Below are 24,627 nucleotides of genomic sequence, written 5' to 3' on the forward strand. Positions count from 1 at the left end.
GTGTGTCGGGGTGTGTGTGTGTGTGTCGGGGTGTGTGTGTGTGTGTCGGGGTGTGTGTGTGTGTGTCGGGGTGTGTGTGTGTGTCGGGGTGTGTGTGTGTGTCGGGGTGTGTGTGTGTGTCGGGGTGTGTGTGTGTGTCGGGGTGTGTGTGTGTGTCGGGGTGTGTGTGTGTGTCGGGGTGTGTGTGTGTGTCGGGGTGTGTGTGTGTGTCGGGGTGTGTGTGTGTGTCGGGGTGTGTGTGTGTGTGTGGGTGGGCGGGGGGGTGTCGGGGGGTGGGGGTGGGGATGCGTGTGGATGCGTGTGGAGGTGTGTGGAGGTGTGTGGGAGGTGGGGGTGTATTTGGGGGTGTGGGGGTGTGGGGGTGCGTACTTGGGAGGAGAGGAGGAGCATGCGCAGATGTAAGGGGCAGCGTACCAGTTAACACTGCAGCCAACAGCGTCATTATGTCGCTCTTGGCTCTAGCGTGCGCTTCGGGACGCGCATAGAGCGTTAAACTTTGATTTTAATGCTAGTTTAGGTATGGTGAAGGTTAACTAGAGTAGTGCTCATTATGGGTGGCATAAAGCTGACAATCGAAGTCTTACGTTAACAAGCGATACCGAAAGTTTCAAAGTAGTCCAACAAATTTCAGGACTGGATTAATAAAAAAATAGAGAAAGGCCAAGATGATGGTTTTAATGTTTCAGCTGTTCTGCATAGTCTCCCCCCTACTTGTGTGCAACGCACAGAATGTTCACACAACCAAGTAAAACTGCCAAAAAAGTCCTTTAGGATGATCGACTCGAGCGTCACATTCGTACCTTCTTCGGTATTGACGAACCATGAGACTCATTCTGCACCTTATCGTTTTACGGTAGGTTCGCATTAATAAGTCTCCTCACCAGTGACGATTTTTTCCAGAAAAGTGTTGTCCGCGTTTTTCTTTTTTAAACAAGTACAGCAGGCGTCCAAGCGTCGCTGTTTTTCGTTCGGGAGTCAAGGTGTGCGAGACAGACTTTTGCACACAGTTTTCTCTTGTTCAGCACGTTCTGGGTAGATGTCCTGAACACTTGATGTAGAGATGTTGATCCATTGCCATTTATTACACAACGTTGGCTTTCTATGCTGTCATCGCAACAAGGTCGCACAAAAAAGTCCAATCTCCCGCATGCCAGCCGGCGGCAACATCTGTGACTCGTGCATTGTTGGACCGCGCGGACACTTTCATTCGATGTGATCCACGGATCACAAACACCTCGCTGCACAACTGGGCGTCTCCGTAGGTAATGCCGACACACTCTTTCATCAGCTGGGGTACTGAAAGATGTGAACCCGCTGGGTTCCTCGCACCCTAACGGAAAGCCATGAGGGGCAAAGAGTTTGGCCCAATGAAGGATGCACTCCACGGGAAGTAGTTCGTGGCTGATGGGGAGCTTATTGCTGCAGCAAGACATCGGTTCCGACGTCGATCAGCAGAGCCGTATCTTGCAGACATACAGGTTCTCCCAGTAAGGTGGTCTCGCGATGGCGTTCTCGCTTCCCGAGCACGGGGTCCCGGGTTCGATTCCCGGCGGGCTCAGGGATTTTCACCTGCCTCGAGATGACTGGGTGTTTGTGTTGTCCACATCATTTCATCATCCAGGAAAGTGGCAAAATTGGGCTGAGCAAAGGTTGGGAAACTGTACGTGCGCTGATAACCGCGCAGTTTAGCGCCCCACAAACCCATCATCATCATCATCATCATCATCATCATCATCATCATCATCATCAGTAAGGTGGCGTAAGACCGCCGCATTGAATGGAGATTACGTTGAAAAATAGGATTTTGTAGCCAAAGGAGTGAGGAATAATGTGATGCGCTGGAATCCTGAATAAAACCTATCTGCTTCCAGAAAAAAGTGTTGTATTATTTATTGAATGCCCCTCGTATTTTATGAATAAAACAGCTACAATAATATCATCAGCAGGGAAGTCACACACAACATAAACTGCGGTGCCCTATCTCTTTCAGAAACACGATGTAGAACCTCTTTATCACTGGGCACAACTAGAAGATTAAATCAGGCTTACGGACGATAATGTATTGTGTAATTCGCCGAATTATGTACAGCTGTTCCTGTTTCACTAATAATCGGTGTAGATGCTTGCAAATTACATTTAGTCGAGATGGAGTACCGCCGACAATGTTCACTGGCTCCCTGGCAACGAGTCGTACGTAGTTCAGCAAGGTGACGACAGCAGCTTCGCCGACAAGGCGCCCTGCATCGCCTACCAGCAAGGAGACAGTGCTGATCGCGGCCACTCACTCAACCTGGGTGTGATGTCCGTTGAGAGCCCGTCACAACCTCCTTGAGTGAGCGACCGCGGCGGCCGAACAACCACGAGAAGCATCGTCATCGTCACCAACATCAGCAGCAGCAGCAGCATCAGCGTTGTCGCCCATTCATCGCGCCGCGCTGCCGGGCGCTCCTCCTTTTGCGCCGCAATGCCGTTTCCCAGCGGCTCGGAGCGGCGTTGAGTTTCTTGCGCGCTCGCTCGCCGTCTCCTTATTGGGCAGGGCAGGTTGGCGAGTTGAGAGCGAAACATTGCTAATTCCTCCCGGCTGCGCTCCTGCCGACAGGCTGCCTTCGACTTTTATTGGAGAAGTCAGCGTCGGACACAAAGGCCGAGACGCTAACATGCCCCGCAGGCAATAAACACGCCACTCTCGGCTCTAAAATAAGTGGAAAACATTTGTGCAACTGTGCATCTGGCTTCAGTTCTATGTAAGCGGCGTCATTGGTTTTCCTTTTCCTGGAGCTAACGTTACACACAACCGTATTTGTGAAGGCTGTCTCTGTGACTGAACGTCAAGCTGTTTAAGCAACAAAAATATTCCTCAGCACTCACTGCACTTTTACACTAATTAATAACAGAGCGTTTCTAAGGCTTCCCTCCATCTTCCACTGACAATACTTCGTTTCGAAATTTTGGAAAAGATGTATGTCGAACTTCATGCACTGCGTAGGTATTGTCGTTGTTGGAAATATCCTTTAAAGCCTGTTACAACCAGACTATAAAGGACTCATTGCTATAGAGAGTATGTCCTTAAAATTAAACCAACAGGTCCAACATCTGAAATTCGACGTAGCATTCTCTTTTGCAATAATGTAGTACCGACATAATACCTCTTGGAGATCGAACTGAGCTTACTAAATGATGTCTTAGTTAGTAAATATTACAATATAAACAGCTCTTAAAGTCGAATACCTCGTTCCGACCCAGCTTCGACTTAATTTTGTTTCTTTTCATCTCGTGTAGTACTGAGAGAAACTTTTTTTTGTAGTTGTTAGCACAGACCGAATATAGGGTGTCTCAAACCTTGTGGGTCAAAGTGAAACTGGTGATACTGGTTCCACAACCGATTACGTTTGGAAACTAATGGTGGGAAATGCATATTTATTTATTATGAACAAACAGAGCATACAGCGCGTCAGCAATGTAGCTTATAGTAATTGTTCAAAGTGACGACCCAAAAGGTTTGAGATATCCTGTATGGTTTACTTGAACCATTTAGATATTACACATTTTCATTTCGGAGATAAATATCTTTTATGGCAGAAGTGCTTAGTCAATTTAAGAATTGGCTAATTAATAGAATTTTTAATAATGCATGACGTAATCGAACTCCACCTACATCAAAATCCGTTTCTAGAAATCAACGAAAAAGGATTAATTGCAGTAACTCTAACTTAGGTGTCAGATTCGACGAAACTTAAGAAACTGTAGAACACCCGGCATGGGATAAATAAGGCAAAACACTGTTTCAGACAAAGAATTTACGTTCAAATTGAGAACAATGTATGAAACGTTAGGAATGGGTTGGTCCGATCGGTGTACCGTTAATAACTATAGTACGTAATGTAAATACCTCAAACAGTAACACAGCCGATACACATCTGATGGTATTCATCAGCTCCGTGGGAAGTGAATGTTCTTCTTCTTCCAGAGTTGTTCCAAGCCCGGTGGCGAAGTGGAAAGGATGATTGCGAGTGTCACGCGCCCCCAAGACAATCCCAGACATGGTGACTCGGATTCAGATCAGCAGACGGAGCTCCTTACGCCCTGCTGAACTGTTTGTAGTGTGAACATATTCCTTAACATGAAATCACTTGCGTATGGTCGCGCAGTCAGTTACGCCTGGACAGATCCGGTCCTATTACTTGAAATGCGTAATAACATAATTCGATCAACGGTGTGTGTCGTAAACCATTACTTGTATGGCTGTATGATGCAATCAGTCTCCTAAGGCTGCATTCTGATATTAACGTATGTTACTGAAGTTAGAAATTAATTTGTAGATAGTAAATAAAAGGCACTGCCGAACATATAGTGCCTTTTCTCGGTAACCCACTGGTCACTGTAACCACCTGCAAGATCCCGTCACTTCATTAAATCTCCTGAAGTCTCTCATTCTAGCTAGCGAGTCCGTAGAAGATGGTATAAGAGCCGTACACAATGACTGGCCTTCTTTCCCAACCGAGATTTGCAGAGATTAAGACAATCCGTCCTTGAATTATCTAATTGTGTCGTCGCGAACGATTTCCTATTACCTGTTTTGCCGTGATGCTCTCGTGGTTGATGTCCCTCGCAGAAGTTCTAGCAGCGACATTCAAGTCTTTGGAAAGGGCATTTCTACGTCTGTGGATGCCGTTATAGTGCGTTTATTTGCTAAAAACACCATAAATTGACAATAGTGAAACAGTACATCACTTATTAACACAGAAACGAGCTCTTTTCGAGAGCATGGACAAAACTTACTCGGTGGTCGCCGAAGTGGAGTCAGATTGAAAGACCGGCACCCGGCGAACGGTCTGCCTGACGGGGGGCCCTAGCCATACGTTTAAATAAATAAAATAAATTTGTTTATTGAAATGGCTGATTCCTTGCGTAGTAATATTGGTGTAAGTGTGAGCGGCGGGCTTCTCCTAATACCTGTAGTGAAAAAAGTGGCTTTTATTTGGAAATATTTATGAAGCAAATTAATTTGCTTAGCGCCAGAACGGTCGTGGTCTTCCCACATAGCGTGCCCTGATGTACCTGTCCTCCTCACGGCTAGTCACTGCCGTGGGTCTACTGCCAGCGCCGGCTGGTCCTGTGGTTACCTCGGCTACCGTGATAACTGAAATCTTATGCCCTGCTAACGCATTCTGCAGCATTGCTCGAGCTCACTGAATGCTACTGATATCTGCAGACACAACATAAAATTTAAATTTGGAAAATAAGCGCTCTAAAATCCGGTTCGAAAATAAGGGGTACCTTACATCTACAGACATTACCGAGAGTGCCCCGTGAGATTCTCCAGCAGTCAGTGACATGCTCGTTAACGCTTGCTAGTGTCACGACTCTAAAATAAATACAGCTTCTCTTTTCGCGAAGTCGAAAGAATACACTACAGCCCATTAAAATTGCTGCACCACGAAGATGACATGCTACAGACGCGAAATTTAACCGACAGGAAGATGATGCTGTGATATGTAAATGATTAGCTTTTCAGAGCATTCACACAATGTTGGCGCCGGTGGTGACACCTACAACATGCTGACATGAGGAAAGTTTCCAACCGATTTCTCATACACAAACAGCAGTTGACCAGCGTTGCCTGGTGAAACGTTGTTGTGATACCTCGTGTAAGGAGGAGAAATGCGTACCATCACGCTTCCGACTTTCATAAAGGTCGGATTGTAGCCTATCACGATTGCGGTTTATCGTATCGCGACACTGCTGCTCGCGTTGGTCGAGATCCAATGACTGTTAGCAGAATATGGAACCGGTGGGTTCAGGAGGGTAATACGGAACGCCGTGCTGGATCCCAACGGCCTCGTATCACTAGCAGTCGAGATGACAGGCGTCTTATCCGCATGGCTGTACCGGATCGTGCAGCCACGTCTGTATCCCTGAGTCAACAGATGGGGACATTTGCAAAACAACCACCATCTGCACGAACAGTTCGACGACGTTTGCAGCAGCACGGACTATCAGCTCTGAGACAGTGATTGCGGATACCCTTGACGCTGCATCACAGACAGGAGCGCCTGCGGTGGTGTACTCAACGACGAACCTGGGTGCACGAATGACAAAACGTTATTTTTTTCGGATTAATCCAGGTTCTATTTACAGGATAGTGATGGTCGCATTCGTGTTTGGCGACATCGCGGTGAACCCACATTGGAAGCGTGTATTCGTCATCGCCGTACTGGCGTATCACCCGGCGTGATGGTAGGGGTGCCATTAGTTACACGTCTCGGTCACCTCTTGTTCGCATTGACGGCACTTTGAACAGTGGACATTACATTTCAGATGTGTTACGACCCATGGCTCTACCCTTCATTCGATCCCTGCGAAACTCTACATTTCACCAGGATAATGCACGACCTCATGTTGTAGGTCCCGTACTGTCCTTTCTGGATACAGAAAATGTTCGACTGCTGCCCTGGCCAGCACATTATCCAGATCTGTCGCCAATTAAAAACGTCTGGTCAATGGTGGCCGAGCAACTGACTCGTCACAATACGCCAGTCACTACTCTTGATGAACTGTGGTATCGTGTTAAAGCTGCATGGGCAGCTGTACCTGTACACGCCATCCAAGCTCTGTTTGACTCAATGCCCAGGCGTATCAAGGCCGTTATTACGGCCAGATGTGGTTGTTCTGGATACTGATTTCTCAGGATCTATGCACCCAAATTGCGATAAAATGTAATCACACGCCAGTTCTGGTATACTATATTTGTCCAATGAATACCCGTTTATCATCTGCATTTCTTCTTGGGGTAGCCATTTGAATGGCCAGTAGTGTATCTGCTACCGTACTCGACGTGGTACACTTCAACATATAGCCAATAGTCGCACTAGACGAGAATGTCATATGCATCTGCGGCTATGGTACCAAGTGGCACTTCTATGGTTGTTTGACGACGAGAGAATTTCCTGGCGGCTGCCGCTGTGGCGGGGCGCCCGCACAATGCGGCGGAAGAGGCCGCCGCCCTGCCGGAAGCGCCGACACATCCACCGCGCCCACCCTGCACCAGCCACCACACCACGCACCTGCGGGGCGCAGCACGCAATACCAAGCGGACACCATATTTCTCTGCGGTTAAAATAGGAAGACTGTGGTCTAGAGCCAAGCCACCTCTGCAAATAAAGTATGACAGTTATTGAACTATATTACATAAAATCGTCATAACTACCGAACGGTTTGCTTTAGGACGTTGAAATTGCACGGTTAGCCGCGGGGAATGATGGGAATTACTGTGCGCAGTGTGGTTTGGTTTAGCGAGGAAGCCAACTTTCATTTGGATGGGTTCGTCAGTAAGCAAAATTGGCGCATTTGGGGGACTGAGGATCCGCATTTAACTATCGAAGTCTCTTCATCCTCAACGGGTGACTGTGTGGTAATAATAATAATGAGCGTATGGCACAGGTGGCCGGGAGACCCCTCGCGGGGCGGTTCGGTCGCCGCTCCACAAGTTCTTTAACGCCACTACGGCGACTTGCGGGCGAATGAGGATTATGAAAGACACACAATACCCAGTCATCTCGAGGCAGAGAAAATCCCTGACCCCGCCGGGAATCGAACCCGGGACCCCGTGCGCGGGAAGCGAGAACGTTACCGCAAGACCACGAGCGTGGTGTGCAGTATTATTACGGAATAAGCGGCGCGATATTTCTTAATGGCACGGTGAGTACCGAACGGTAGGTGAAGGTTTTGGAAGATGATTTCATCCCCATTATCCAAAGTGGCTCTGATTTCGACAAGATGTGCTTCATGCAAGACGGAGCTCGACCCCGTCGAAGCAGGAGGGTGTTTGATGTCCTGGAGGAGCACTTTGGGGACCGCATTCTGGCTCTGAGGTACCCAGAGGCCACTAAAATAGGCCTACATTGGCCGCCGTATTCTCCCGAACTGAACGCATACGACCCCTTTTTGTGGGGCAGTGTTAAAGACAAGGTGTACAGTAATAACCCCAAAATCATTGCTGAGCCGAAAACTTCCGTTCAGGAGGTCATCAACAGCATAGATGTTCCGTCACTTCAGCGGGTCATGCAGAATTTCGCTATTCGTCTGCGCCACATCAAAATGGTCCAAATGGCTCTGAGCACTATGGGACTTAACATCTGAGGTCATCAGTCCCCTCGAACTTAGAACTACTTAAACCTAACTAACCTTAGGGCATCACACACATCCATGCCCGAGGCAGGATTCGAACCTGCGACCGCAGCCGCTCGGTTCCGGATTGCAGCGCCTAGAACCGCTTGGCCACCGCGGTCGGCTGTGCTGACTGGTAGCCATGCATCCATATCGAACATGTCATAGCCTAAATCCGAATATCTGTAGTGACTTTTTCATGTTGAATAAATTGTGTGCACGCCGTAGTTTGAAACTAATTTACGTTTTCTTTCATATAGTTCAGTAATTGTCCCCCTGTAAGAAACACGCCATATGTACTTTCCGACAAATAAAGTGAATCACCCAGAAGGGATGCTAGGTTTTTAATGTAACTTCCTACACGTACACAATATCGGCGGGTACGTAAATGACGTAGAGTCTGTTCTCTCTGACAGCGTTGTTACCAGCCGAAGGGGGTATACAAAGGATATGAAAAGCATCAAATGGAGAGTGACCACTGAAGGACGTGGACATGCCGCGTACCCGTTGAGACAGCTTTATCAGCACGTGGTAGGGTTTGAAGAGGCCTCGTTGGAGGTATCTGCTCAGCTGATGCAAGATCTGGATTTGTAGGGCATTGGGATGTGACAGTGGCCAGATTTTGGACTAAATGGGATCCTGAGAGCAGGCATATTCGTCGTGAAGGTTCTGGTCGACCACATCTGACCACGAGGGAGCATCGTCGTACTGTGTACCAAGCCCATTATGCCCCCTTCACATATGCGCGTGTCATCCGAGAGCAAGTGATGGACTCCCTGCAACACAGTATCAAGCCGCAGCATTCGTTAGAGACAAGCAGCAGCCGTACTAGGGAATCACCTTCCTTGGTGTAACAGTCTTTAACACCACAACACAAACGGCTGCGTTTGGAATTGTGCTGTAACCGCAAAGCATGGACTGCTCATGGATGGTGTTGCTTTGTAAATCGCGGTTCTGCACTACTATGGATGACCATGGGCGGCAGGTATAGCGTCTGTCTTGGGAGAGGTCCCCTTCTTCCAGTGTTTTCGAGAGGCACAGCAGTGCTACTCCTGGTGGGGAGCCAGCGGGCGTGATTTCTGGATATGACTGGCAGTGATTGAGGGAACTCGTACAACACAGCGCTAGTTTATGGACATCGTGGATCGTCACCTATTACATCCCAAGTGGCAGTGTCGTGATGTGATTTTTCAAGAGGACAATGCTCATCCACATGTGGCATGTGTCGCTATGAACCGTCTGCATGATGAGCTACTCCCGTGGCCAGCAAGATCTGCCTCCAATAGAACATGTGGGAGACCAGCTGCGTCTCAGTGCCACAGTCCAGGATATCAGAGACCAGTTACAAAAGTTGTGGGCGCCAGGAAAGGATACAACGGCTTTACCTTTTTGTAGGGAATTTAATGTAGTTCAGTTTTGTACTGGGATACGTTTCTGTTGGAGGACACAGTTTTAGAGTTAGTCAAGAAGACCGTACTTTTTTCTTGATTAACTCGAAAATCGTCGCCTCCAGCGATAACATATCCCAGTATAAAATTTAACTACATTAAATTTCGTTCAGAAAGGTCCTGTTTATTTTTTTTTCTGTAGGACTAATAGTTCGCGCCTAGCGAGTGAGAGGACATAGTTTTGCACGTGATTTTTGAAGGCATTGCGGGTTACATAAAACCCGTCGGTAGGGACAGCTGAAGCATCCTCTAGATACAAATCCTACAGCTATTCAGGCCTCGTGAAATCTGACTGTACTTGAAGCACCCCTGATTCGATCACTGTATCTGAAATTACTCTGCGCTAACCGTCTCCACTGTATCTCTTAACCAGCTTCTTGCTCTTGAACCACAAAAAATAATCTTGGGATAATAACTAAAGAGTAGGGGAGTCAAACTGTAACTAAAAAAAATCTCTTTAGTTTTTGTGGCAACTCTTCAGCTTTTTCCTGCTTGAACAAACCGATCCAATTACAATCCAAAATCTTAACGTAAAAGACAAGCTGCTAGTTAGTATGTGTAGCACATCTCGCGCTGAGGGACTGTGAAAAAGCGTGTATGATATTGTGAAAAAGCGTGTATGATATCGAAAGCAATCATTTTTGCAATAACGTGTACTTAACGTGCCTAATTCCTAATCGTGGGAGAGTCCTATCAATAATTGATACGCTAGTGAAAAACGGGCAAATGTGCTGCAAACCGTTGTAATATTCCAGCTGCGAGTCTGACCTTGAATTGTTTGTTGGGACTGTGATCTTCATGACGTACCGTGTTGCGATCTCCGCCTGAAAAGCTCCATTAACGGTAGGTGACACAGGAACTATCATGCACTCACACCATTCTTCATCTGTAAGAATCGCTTTTTTCCTGTGCTGAGAATAAGCTCGCATAAGAATGAAATTTTAATCAACACATCCCAGCAGTATGGAAATACTGGAGTATCAGTTTTGTAGCGCTCAGTCAACGTGTTCATGGTGTAACCATTTACATTTAAATCAGCGTATTTACATATACAATTTTCAAAATAACGATTGACAGACGCAGACTTTGAAAAACGTCATAGTTAAGCTTTGTTCTCAGAAGCAACAACAATAACGCAACGAACTGAAGGAACAGTGCCTTATGTATGTATCGTTAACTAGTTTTCTGTCTGTCCGCAAGTGCTGCGAAATATTAGTTGAATTTGATTTGTACGTGCGTAGCTTCGCGTTCATTATCTGTAGGCCTACTGTGGCTGACCTCCACAGCTTATGTTATTAAAACTTGTTAGTGCAGAGGAACTCATCCTAGTCGTCTCCTGTTCAGATCGTGGTGTCGAATTCTGACTAGTATTTAGTGGGCAAGGGAAGCAGCGGTAGTCACGGGAAGTTCTTTATTATACGGACTTGCGCCAGCCCGTCCACAGCGTTTCATAGTGTGATGGCGTATGACACTATGGATGCTGTTCGCCCGCCAGACGGGGACATAAAGCTTGGTGGAGCCGCTGGCGCTGTTCTAGAGGAGTGAGCTGCGTGCCCCGACTGGATTTCATTCTTTCATTTTCGTTCATTCATAACAACGCAAAACATACGACTACAATGATCAATTTACTGCTTCAGTCACTTTTATTCCAAACGTCACCACGCAATTCAATGATCATGCCCTGATCTTCACGTGGATTAAAATGGTTTTACGTCATCACTGGTGACGTGCACATGTCATCTGTTTAGCATAAAGCAATGTGGAAAGAAGATCTTGTATAGTTTTGCCCTCGTGAAGAAATATCCGTATTAACATACAGTGCTGAATCTTTGTAGAATCTGCACTTATAGAAAATTTGGAAGAATACATTTTCTATATGCTATAATAATAATAGTAATAGTAATAGTAATAGTAATAGTAATAGTAATAGTAATAGTAATAGTAATAGTAATAGTAATAATACTTTGGTGTGACTCACCCGTCTGGTTCAAGACTTTGTATTGGACGCCACTTCGACGTCTTGAGCGTCCCACGCTGTGTGCTGCGACATCATCAAGAGATACTTTATACATATCAGTTGTTGCAGAACTCTGTTATGTGTAATAATTCAGCAGTATGAAATTATTTTAATTGTGTGGTAAAATGAAATTTGTAGATATTGACAGGTTTTAATTACTGCGCCACGCTCGTTAATCTAATAACGAATATTATTTCTGTGAAAACTGAAATTAGAAGTGGGCTACATAAAATACAGTTAGCAGTTTACTGATAAAACATTACTACTTTTCAGAAATTGTTAAAGAAGTTGCCTGCATTGGATTCAGTTTTTCATGTAATAGGCTATCGCAAAAAATCAAATTCCTGATGCATGTTCGTGGTATGGTCTTTCTTTAACGTATGCAGTTTTTCAAGCTGTAGTTTGATTTCAAATTTATATCGTGTGTGTTTGATGTGATTGCTGATCTGTCAGGCGTATCGTATCGCAAGGCGTTTGTGTGTTTGTGTGTTTGTGTTGTGTGTGTGTGTGTGTGTGTGTGTGTGTGTGTTTTAAACCGGCCATTTCAGTTACGTCCTGTTTGGCCTACGTATTGAACACAGCATTCAGTACAATTTATAAATACCAGAGTTGGAACAGATATCAGGGTTGCTCTCTACATTATGGAGCGACCTGTAGTATAACTTACTGTCAGTGGAAAGTTTTGCAGTAGATATCAAAATAGTTAAAGGTGTTGGAAATTTAGTGAGAAATGTTTGCTATTTATGGGATATATTTGGTGGGCATGTCATTTTGTATATAAGAAGTGATTGCAGCAGTACTTTGATGATTTTTTTTTACCCCAGTCGCAGCCCGTGATCGTCCATAATGGACTAAGTATTTCTTGGCGAGTCCACATAGCATGGATAAGCAGTAGTACTTCATAACAGCTCTGGAACAGTGACACACTTCCACTAGATCATTGCGTAGGACGATAATATGGAGTTTGACTCTACGTCATTTTGACTTTCGGCGATATGAGTAATGACTTAAAAAGAAGTTGTAAAATAAACATCAACAAAAGTGAAATGTGTCTAATCGAAAATAATCGAATTAAATCAGGACATCACATTAGAAAATGGGACACTAAAATTAGTAGATGAGTACTGGTATTTGGGCAGCGAAATATGACGATGGCAGAAGCAGAGACGACATAAAATGCAAATTGGGACTAGCAAAGAAACCATTTAGGAAAAAAAGGAATTTTTTTACATCGAATATCAATTTAAGTGCTAAAAAGTCTTTCCTGTAGTAATTTATCTCAGAGTAGCTGTCTATACGGAAGTGAAACGTGGACGATAAACAATTGATACAAGAAGAGAATAGGTTTTGAAATGTGATGCTACAGACGGATGCTGAAGATTTGTTGGATAGATCGAATAACTGATGAAATATGAGATAAATTTGGGGTAACTAAATTTGTGGCTCAGCTTAACAAAAAGAAGGGGTCGGTTGACAGGACTCATTCTGTGGCATCAATAAATCGTCAGAGTCGTAATAGAAGGGAGCATTCGCCCATTCTTTAGTAAAAATCGTGTGGGGAGACCAAGGCAGGAATTTCTAAAGGATGTTGGTTGCATTAATTATATAGAGATTGAGGCTTTCGCAGGATAGACTACCGTGGAGAATTGCATCAAACTAGTTTTCAGACTGAAGACCACCATCACCACAACCACAACACGACTACGACCACAGCCACCACCACCACCAACAACAACAACAAAATCACTATTACGAGAGTATTAAGTTTTGCTCCTTATAAACGCTATTTCGATGTAGCAAATTTGAAGAAAGGCTGTGGTATTATTTATACGAGCACTTGTTACATGCCTGTGTGTACCGACTTTGATGATGATACGTGTATGAGAATACTTCCAGTGATCTAATGATAGGAGGAAGCCGAAACTTGTCATTATGAAATTGCATATCATATCCGATCAAAAAATGAATAAAGTGTCAAACATGATGGAGGAAACATATACGGTCTTTATCTTCAACTGACGTTTTGTCTGTAGAGTTGCGATCTATCAAAACAGTGGTTCCGTCGCGTTGTAAATGGTAGGATTACCAGTAGTACTGGTAGCACTGGTAAGGAAAGAAACAGAGCTGAAGCTGTGAGAGAGAAACTGGAAGCCGGTGACTTCTCTTTGTTTCTTATTTGTTTGTTTTGCACAGAAATGGAACATCGGTCAGCGCTAGTCCAATGTGTGTTTTATATGGCTACAAAATATAAATAGCATTTTACGAGTAACAAAACTAGCTGATTGCAAGCGTCTTGCGCTTTTACGTAACCAAAGCAGTTACTTTTGATGCAATTACAGTCCACATGCACAAATAAAAAAAATCTGTATAATTATTGTTGTTCTTTTGTGTTTCATAGAACGTTCTTCATTATGATCAAGGCAATAGTTTCCTGCTACTATCTATAAGTGTGAAAGTTGTCTACGAATAACAGAAATACGTTTTATATAATCCTGATGAAGTATTGAAGCCAAGTTTGATAATTTTTTTAAATTTTACATTTTTATCAGGATTGCGTTTTCTAGGGTTATATAATCTGTATCATTTTTTATTTTTACTTCATCATCCATCTGTTTCACGTTACAAATTGATAATTTTCGAATAAAACCCGAATTGAACATTGACAGTTTCAATTTCGCAATACAGTATATACTGCTTTTTCTTAAAGTAATAGATAGGAGAATAACTATGTAGAACAAAAATGTTCCATAGGTTATGCAGCCCTTTATATACCCTCACTCAGTTTCTAAATGGTTGACTGCTTCCTGTTTCTAGAGGAAACCTAGTAAGGCACTGATCGGAGAGCAATTGAAGATAGTTAGGCCCAATAGTTATGCAACACACTTAACGTACAGGTAATGCAGCTACGATCTTAACTGACCAATCTACAAGGGAAACTAGAGGGCTGGCCACGGTGGCCGAGCGGTTGCAGGCGCTTCAGTCCGGAACCGCGCGACCGCTACGGTCGCAGGTTCGAATCCTGCCTCGCGCATGGATGTGTGTGATGTCCTTCGGTTAGTTAGGTTTAAGTAGTTTTAAGTTCTAGGGGACTGATGACCTCAGATGTTAAGTCCCATAGAGCTCAGAGCCATTTGAAACTAGAGGAGCCTATTATGATCGTCAATGGTAGCCTACAGTAGTTTTACAACCCTAATTCTATGTACTGATACTTATATTCCATGTATTCACTCATTCCACAGCAAAGCAACTTGTTCGCTCGCTTGACAGCTCTAGTTAATGCCTATACCATAAATATACTGATGGATGGGATGCACACGGGGCCCACTTACTGATCACATGTAACCTCTGAGCTTCATTGGAAAGAATGACCAGTCAGTCGAAATGGGCACTGAATCTTAGTACTGGAATGGCAGCAGCATGGATGTGATATGATTCCGAGCTGTCACTCCTCACCACGGGAACAAGTTGACCGTGGCACAGGTGAGAGTCGACGGCCATCGCCGACGTGGCGGGGCAGGGCAGGGCAGGGCACGGGTCACGGGCCAGAGGCGAGGCGAGGCGCCGGGGTGAGCCGGGCACTCGCCGGAAGGCTAGGCAGCCACTTAGCGGCCGGATGGAATCCCAGAGCAGCCAATCTCGACTCGCCTCGCCTCCGCCAGCACTACTGCTATTGCTGTTGCTATCGATTCCGTCGGAAGTACCCCAAGAGCGCATTTAGCTCGGGGCGCAGCCCAAATGGCCTGCCTCCTGAACACAGCACAGCGCGCTACCAGCTTGCCACTGGCTACGGCGTATCCGAAGGATAATGCGAATAGAAACTGAAGTAGTTGCCAGGTTAATTACATTCTCGTTGCCTGCATTTCCGTTCGCACTCTCAATAAAACTAAACATTTTTCAAAGAACACAGCATGTTGTTCTCAATGGAGAGACGTCTACAGACGTTAAGGTAACCTCTGGCGTGCCACAGGGGAGTCTTATGGGACCGTTGCTTTTCACAATATATATAAATGTCCTAGTAGATAGTGTCGGAAGTTCCATGCGCCTTTTCGCGGATGATGCTGTAGTATACAGAGACGTTGCAGCATTAGAAGTAGTGAAATGCAGGAAGATCTGCAGCGGATAGGCACTTGGTGCAGGGAGTGGCAACTGACCCTTAACATAGACAAATCTAATGTATTGCGAATACATAGAAAGGAGGATCCTTTATTGTATGGTTATATGATAGCGGAACAAACACTGGTAGTAGTTACTTCTGTAAAATATCTGGGAGTATGCGTGCAGAACGATTTGAAGTGGAATGATCATATAAAATTGTTGGTAAGGCGGGTACCAGGTTGAGATTCATTGGGAGAGTCCTTAGAAAATTTAGTCTATCAACAAAGGAGGTGGCTTACAAAACACTCGTTCGACCTATATTTGAGTATTGCTCATCAGTGTGGGATCCGTACCAGATCGGGGATAGAGAAGATCCAAAAAAGAGCGACGCGTTTCGTCACATGGTTATTTGGTAAGCCTGATAGCGTTACGGAGATGTTTAGCAAACTCAAGTGGCAGACTCTGCAAGAGAGGCGCTCTGCATCGCGGTGTAGCTTGCTCGCCAGGTTTCGAGAGGATGCGTTTCTGGATGAGGTATCGAATATATTGCTTCCCCCTACTTGTACCTCCCGAGGAGATCACGAATGTAAAATTAGAGGGATTCGAGCGCGCACGGAGGCTTTCCGGCAGTCGTTCTTCCCGCGAACCATATGCGACTGGAACAGAAAAGGGAGGTAATGACAGTGGCACGTAAAGTGGCCTCCGCCACACACCGTTGGGTGGCTTACGGAGTATAAATGTAGATGTAGATGTAGACGAAGATGCAGCTAAATGTGATTAATGTTGAATCATTCTAGTCTATGGATGAAGTTGAAAACTTATTTCAGCGTGTCTTCTAATCATCAAACTTATTTTTTTTTCTGTGAAGCAAGACGGCAGTTACTTCCACATTTACGAAATAATCTCCATTCCGCCAGGAACACGAGTTGCAACGCAGCTGCGGTCTTTTCTGTGCGATTTCCTCCACTCTCATTCCACACATGGTGCCAGCCATGACGCAAAGCTTTCAGGCCTTATCTGGTGGCGATCTAATACCTGCTATTGGATTGCAGGATGTTCCAAAAGCGTTCATCCAATTTTGCGAGACTATTTCTATACATGAATGTGGAAGGAAACTTGGATTTTAGCCTGCGTATTGAAACTGGAAATTAACCTCGACACCAGTTGTAAGTTGCCGCTTCATGTAGTTGCCGGTGGTTTCTCCAGGGAATAGCTAGCTCGCTCGGTCACCATTGTGTCGAGATGGCGGAGGCTAACAACAAAAGACGTCTTGCGTTCTCCGTTTCAACAGGTGCAACTGAATTAAGACTATGCGGCGTTGTTTTCGTCGTGAATACGACGCTGTACGTCTTCAACGATGGAATGGGCGGACGGATCGATATTACGGAATGTGACTTTTTTTGCCGATGGGATGGGGAATGGGGGGCAGATATGTTGTGAAGGACTCCTTTTACGCGCCTCCCCTTCTGACAGCTTTGAATGAACTGCGACGTTGCTTACCGACACCAGTGAACTCCAAAAATGCTCGCAAAAGCATGGAACGAGTTGGACTATCATCTGGAGCCTTGTGTAATCTCCAGTGGAGGAGTCGCAGAACGTTTGTGAAAAGTAAATCGAAACTTTGATCCTGAACGTAACTGTGAAGATTATCGAAGATAGCATATGCTTGCATGTAAATGGTATATACTGTTCAGAAGAATTCGGGATCACGAGTTTCGTCATCTGCCTTATTCCATTGAGCAATAATTGAGGACTGGGTACGTTACCAAATTATATCTTTATCTTTCGAAAATTAAGTACACAACAAAACAATTGGTTCCAATGGCTCTGAGCACTATGTGACTTAACATCTGTGGTCATCAGTCTCCTAGAACTTAGAACTACTTAAACCTAATTAACCTAAGGACATCAACATACATCAATGCCCGAGGCAGGATTCGAACCTGCGACCGTAGCAGTCCCGCGGTTGGAGACTGTAGCGCCTAGAACCGCTCGGTCACCCCGGCTGGCCCATAAGCAACAGAAATGCAACACAGCAGCCGTCTTTTCAAAGTATTTATTGCTCGGACGAATAGTTTCAACGCTAAATTTGCGTCATCTTGACGTCTTAATGTCAATCAAAAACTTACTTCCAGTCATTGTTTAATGTATCGTAGAACCCATATAGTTCCACAAATGATAAATGCCGTCTGTGTACCTCACTAGACAACGCTTGGATGCTGGTACTCAAGTCCTTGTGAGGGGTCCCCTGATATTGTAATGCATAACACAGGTGATAGGAGGCAAATGACTTTGGTTGTTGCATACAAAAATGTTCAAATGGTTCTCAGCACTATAGGACTTAACATACGAGGTCATCAGTCCCCTATAACTTACAACTAATTAAACCTAACTAACCTAAGGACATCACACACATCCATGCCCGAGGCAGGATTCGAATCTGCGACCGTAGCGGTCGCGCGGTTCCAGACTGAAGCGCCTAGAACAGCGCGGCCACCACGGCCGGCTGTTGCATACATTAAAAGTAAAAATCTGAAGTTACACAATAAGACCACAGATGCCGCCCGTATCAAAATAGATGTAAGACACCAGGCGTTGATATAGGTGTTCCCCTAAATCTTTTGAGCAGTGTATCCTTGTAAAAATTGGAAGTTCGTTTGACAATAAAAACTTTTTAGTGCTAAGCTTAAGTTACAATTGTCCTGAAGTTTCTATCTTCATTCATGCAGAAGATATAGTCTTGTGAAGCTGAATGAACCAATTTGAAACAGTCTGTATATTATTTAAAAAACATGCTTTCGGTAGTCGGATGTATCCAGCTTCCAACGATGATTTTGCATTTATTTTACTTGACGTTCTACATCTGCGTCACTATACAGAGAGTATCATAGATTGTACTTTACAGTCCACTTATTAGGAGCTCTCCTTACGTTGCGGGAGTGGTGGTGTTGAAATTCTCTTAAGCCAACAGATTTAGGTTTACCGCAGTTTCCCCGATTCACCTCCGATGAATGCGAGTATGATAATACCTTCTTGCTACTACCCCGTCTCTAACGACCTCGACATCGACTGGAAGTTAAACTTGGTTTCTCCTCGCTCCATTCACTGGTGTAGCAAGTGAGGAACTACTTAATTGGCAATGTACGACCGGTTATTAGTGGAATCTCAGTTACATGGCCCTATGGGACTGGACTGAATTACCAGGCTGGGAAACAAGAACCCTGAATTTTCTAAATCGTGTTCTGAAAAATTACTAAATATCTTTCTTTAGTTGGTAGATATTTTGTAATTTTCAGCATCCCTATAACACTGTATCCCTAGTGAAGGAAGCCGATGTCCCTTAGTGCTGCTCTTCTTCTCATACAACGCTTGCCTCCAGTTCAGTCCAGCCTCGTATAGATCCCACGCACTTGAAAGGCAATCCATTACTTTTTTAGCTGTACAACTGTTTTTAAGCAGTCTCTTTCACAGAAGAACTGGACTTTTTCAATATTAGCATGAGCCTGTGACACGACTGACTCCAACAGTATGTCATTCATTGCATAATCAAAGACCACTAAACATTTACATTTTTTGACGTACAATGTTTTACGTATCTGTATATAGTACCAGTTGCTAAGCTTTTCATCATTCAGATAATCTGCAACATCCGAATGGATTCTGCTGCAATTTTCATTTCTATAAAGTGAACAGTAATAGACATAGCATGCCTCACTCTGTCAAAGATACGGCTAGATATACCTAAAGAATATATGTGCTTTAATAAGTGTCGATGCGATGCTGTATGTCTTGACTTCAGAGAGCCTTCACGGAATATACCTCGTTATGATGTGTAATGAGTACGAATGGGGTTGCACATGGTTGGCGTAAACTAAAAACACTGACGGAAAAAAGAATCGTAACACCAAGAAGGAGGTGTGTAACATAACGAAAGTTGGTAGGCGTGTTTCTACATCTGAAGGGTGATGTCTGTTTGAATGTCGCTCCAGCCTCGTAATAGAGGCCCTAGTAGCTCCACTATGAGGGTGTAAGTCAGGTTTGCTTTAGATAAGCGCTGTAACGGTCGTGAGCTTGGACGTGGTGGGCTGAAGTTAAATAAGTATGCCATTTTCAGCACCTCACTGAGTTTGAATGAGATCGTGTAGTAGGGCGCTGGGTGTTCCTTCTGCTGTTCTGCAGAAGGACTTGACAGGAATGTAGGCACTGTACACGATCGCTGGCAGCAGTCGTCGCGAGAATGTACGGCCACGTGGCACTAGCGAGAGGAAAGACCCGTTGTGTTCGGCATATGGCTCTGGCGCGTCGTACTGCGTCTGCAGCAGCAATCTGAGCGGCATTTGGCACAACAGCGACACAAGCAATTGTTACAACTGAAGAACAACTCCGAGCGAGACGCCTTGTAGCCGACATTCCACTGACCCCAGCCCACTGCCATTTGCGACTTCAGTGGTATCAAGCGACAGCTCATTGTGGAGAAGAATGGGGATCTGTTGTGTTTTTCGATGAAAGCTGGTTCTTTCTCGGTGCCAGTGGTGGCCATTTGTTGAATAGGGGGAGGCCAGCTGAGGGCCCGCTATCAATCTGTCTGCGTGCTGGAGCGGTTTCGTAAGAGAGCAGGAGCGCTCTCATGGTTATCTCAAGCACCTAGACTGCAAATGTGTACGTCAGTCAGGTGGTTCGGCCTGTTGAGCTAACATTCATGAACAGCATTCCAGGGGGTGTTTTCCAACAGTAACTCTCGCCCACATACGGCTGTTGTAACCCATCATGCTCTACAGAGGGTCGACATGTTGCATAGGCCTGGTCGATCACCAGATCTGTCTCCAATCGAGCACGTATGGGACATCGTCGGATGACAACTCCAGCGTCATCCACAAACAGCATTAACCGTCCCTGGATTGACCGACTGCGTGCAACATGCGTCGAACTTCATCCTCAAACTGACATCCGGTAACTGTACAATACTATGCATGCACGTTTGCATGCTTGCATTCAGCCGCGTACACCGGTTATTAATGTGCCAGTATTTCACATTTTCCATTGTTCATCTCGTGCTTCCATCAGCCTGTGATCTTGCAGTGTTAATCGCTTAAATATGTTAGCTAAACAAATGCTTTCCCAAAATTTCATTACTGTACGTTAATTATTTGTTGGTGTTGCGATTTTTTTTATCAATGCATAAGCTGGCTGGCAGAAAGACCGTTATGTTGTAAAGAGGTGAAAAAATGTGTGTGAAATCTTATGGGACTTAACTGCTAAGGTCATCAGTCCCTAACCTTACACACTACTTAACCTAAATTATCCTAAGGACAAACACACACACCCATGCCCAAGGGAGGACTCGAACCACCGCCGGGACCAGCTGCACAGTCCATGACTGCAGCGCCTCAGACCGCTCGGCTAATCCCGCGCGGCTAAAGAGGTGTTAGTATAGGTTGGTAGCTTGTGAATTTGAAATTCGAAGCCCCAGGCTGATGTATTTAAGTTCACCTGCAGAGTTATCAAAAAAGTTATACCCTAATTAATTAATTTTTATTTTATGAAATATAAATTGAAGACGAATGATCAGTATACAGGTGGAAACAAAAATAGTTCAAATGGCTTTGAGCACTATGCGACTTAACTTCTGAGGTTACCAGTCCCCTAGAACTTAGAACTAATTAAACCTAACTAACCTAAGGTCATCACACACATCCATGCCCGAGGCAGGATTCGAACCTGCGACTGTAGCGGTCGCGCGGTTCCATCCGTGGCGCCTAGAACCGCTCGGCCATCCCGGCTGGCCAGGTGGAAACAGGAAGTTCTAAAGTTCATAAACACTGGTCAGTTCGTGCTTCTTTTGTTGCAGATAAATCCAGTTTGTTGGCGTTACTTCAGCTAGTGACACATGCTTTTCCTTATTGGTGGTTCAAAGCCGAATCGGAGACGAAATACTCTCTACACTGTAATTAGGGACTCATTACTGTGGCGGTGGTAATTGAAACTTTAGTTAGTTACTCTTTTTCCCATACGCAGTTTGTATTTCATGAAATAAAAACTAAACTGGGTCTGTCATTTTGTATACCCCCGTATGGTAATCCGAATAAATAAACTTGTGACTTGGAATTTCAAACTTCATACGACTACCAACTATAACAGCCTGGACTAAAACGGAAATATTCCGTCTTGGATACATTAGATGAAAACTGAGTAAATACAAGCTGAGATACTGCTATTCTGTGTATGGAATTATTTCGAAGACTACTCGCTCGACCGGAGCGAGGAGGAAACTCACGTTTGAAATAAGCTCTGGGGACACGTAACACCCGGTTACATCCTCTGGGTCACCCCATTTCCGCTTTATTGGCTGCAGTCACGAGAGCATTAAGACCTCGTCTGCAGCTGGTTATTGCCGCGCTCAGGCGGCTCGGGGGTAAGGAACGCTCGGCGGCCTCGCCCTGGCGGTCAGGTTACACGGCCGTTTTTTGTTGCAGTTTGCGGACGATGGAGCCGCGAGACCTGGACCCCGGCATGGTGCGCTACCAGCTGGACAGGGCGCTCCGCATCTGGTCCGACAACTCGCGGCTCACCTTCCGGGAGGTCAACAGCGACCGCGCCGACATCCTCGTCTACTTCCACCGGTGAGTACACATCATTTTGGTGCACCGTCTCTCTGTAGATGTAGATGTACCGATCATCTTTCCAGAGTATGAACCACCTCCTGGATACCCGGAGAGGTCTCACCAGTAAAACCCCATAACTGCCTTCACCGATCTCACACATTTTTCTTTTTGTCTTCTTCGGGAGTCTTCACTGTTGTTCACTGCTACGATGGCTACCTCAACTTCTTTCTCTCTTTACCAATATTTTCTTGCTATCTTAACGGGTGATCAAGAAGTCAGTAAAATTTGAAAACTGAATAAATCACGGAATAATGTAGATAGAGAGGTACAAATTGACACACATGCTTGGAATGACATGGGGTTTTATTAGAACCAAAAAAATACAAACGTTAAAAAAATGTCCAACAGATGGCGCTTCATCTGATCAGAATAGCAATAATTAGCATTACAAAGTAAGACAAACCAAAGATGATGTTCTTTACAGGAAATGCTCAATATGTCCAGCATCATTCCTCAACAATAGTTGTAGTCGAGGAATAATGTTGTTAACAGCACTGTAAAGCATGTCCGGAGTTACGGTGAGGCATTGGCGTCTGATGTTGTCTTTCAGCATCCCTAGAGATGTCGGTCGATTACGATACACTTGCGACTTCAGGTAACCCCAAAGCCAATAATCGCACGGACTGAGGTCTGGGGACCTGGGAGGCCAAGCACGACGAAAGTGGCGGCTGAGCACACGATCATCACCAAACGACCGCGCAAGAGATCTCTCACGCGTCTAGCAATATGGGGTGGTTCTTATAAAACCTCATGTCATTCCAAGCATGTGTGTCAATTTTTACCTCTCTATCTACATTATTCCGTGGTTTATTAAGTTTTCAATTTTATACTGACTTTTTGATCACCCTGTGTATCCTGCACATCAGTGGCGTAACTAGGGTAATTGGCCCCGAGAGCACAGTTCGACTTCTCGCCCCTTCCCCTACCCCGTCCTACCCGCCGACATCACTTACTCTTTAATCCTGACCGCACCCCTCCTCCCATCCGGCGCTGTTAATTACTCTTATTTGTGGCAAAACAGCAAAATCGCAAAATAGGCGTGAGTTACCGTTAGAGGCATGTACAGTCCACTTTGACCAAGAAATTTTTAGAAATCTATAAAAGCCAGTTGGATGTAGTGGTTCTTACAACGACAAAAAAGACTACATGACTTACCTAGTTTCGTATATAGTGTCCTATAGATGGTGTGATTGACGCACCGAAATTGGTAGATAAATAAAATTATTAGATAAAATTACGGCTGTTCGTCTCTCTATTCTTCAAGTCTTCGACGACGCGTAGCCCCATTCTATTTACACAAAGTGGACTTACAGAAACTTGATATGATGTTCAACCACAGCTGCGATGATACATTTCAAATTACGAAAAGCGCAACAGCTACGTCCGAGTGACTTACTAATCATAAGTATTTTCATGACATTATAGTCATATCTTCAGATGACAAGCTGTTGATCTAAAGAAGATAGAAAAATCTAATGAGAACTATGCGAAAATGGGAACTATCGAATTGACTAATTCTGATTGGCATGTGTTATAAACGGACTTTTCAACACATAGTGTCCTTAAAAACACAGTAAGGATAAGTAATAGGTCTTCTGGCATAAAACAGGCGTCCTATAGTATGCAGCCGTCGTGACTCAAATAACCGTTGGAACTATAGAAAGACACAACCCTAGAAACAGGAAATGTAAAATAAGAACCGGCATTATAAAATGTGGGAAAGAGCCTCCAAGCTCAAGAGGCTTACCAGACATCTATGTTACATCTTTTCAGGCAAAGCGGGCAGCATCGCTAGAGCAATATAGTTCTTGTTTTTGGATAGTTTTAATCACGAGTTTTGCATCTTCTTTAGGTCAACAGCTTCGTACCTGAAGATGTGGCTATAATCTCATGAAACTTCTATCATTTGAAAAAGTGATTTAAGTGTGCAACACTTTGACTAAGTATTTCTAAACTAAATCACGTCCAAAGCCGAACGCCAAACCAATCAAACCACCTAAACTTACAAGTTGTTACGAAAATGTAATGATTTCTTCACAATTTCGTTAGCATGTCTGATATCACAGAAAGAACATTCACCCACCTAGTAGCTGAAAAGAAAAAAGCGTCTACTTACCCAGTAGATACAGGTCTTACAGAACTATTGCTCAGTCCAGGCCAGTCCGAATCATCTATTGATTTCCTTTCACACATCTTTGCTCTCTTCTCATTTTTGTATCGGCCTTTCCTCTTTTTCGCC

At 44.7% G+C, this 24,627-nt stretch overlaps 1 protein-coding gene across 2 annotated transcripts in view; it reads left to right on the top strand.

Moving 5' to 3' along the window:
- Positions 1 to 24,627, top strand: part of LOC124614036 (matrix metalloproteinase-2-like) — a 914,756-nt gene that overhangs the window by 838,988 nt on the left and 51,141 nt on the right. For both annotated transcript variants that reach the window (XM_047142873.1, XM_047142865.1), the window contains exon 4: positions 22,200 to 22,346. In XM_047142873.1, coding sequence (XP_046998829.1) covers positions 22,200 to 22,346 — 147 coding nt within the window. The remainder of the gene's footprint in view (positions 1 to 22,199; positions 22,347 to 24,627) is intronic.

This window comes from Schistocerca americana, chromosome 1 (genome assembly GCF_021461395.2).
Source record: "Schistocerca americana isolate TAMUIC-IGC-003095 chromosome 1, iqSchAmer2.1, whole genome shotgun sequence".
Lineage (NCBI taxonomy): Eukaryota > Metazoa > Arthropoda > Insecta > Orthoptera > Acrididae > Schistocerca > Schistocerca americana.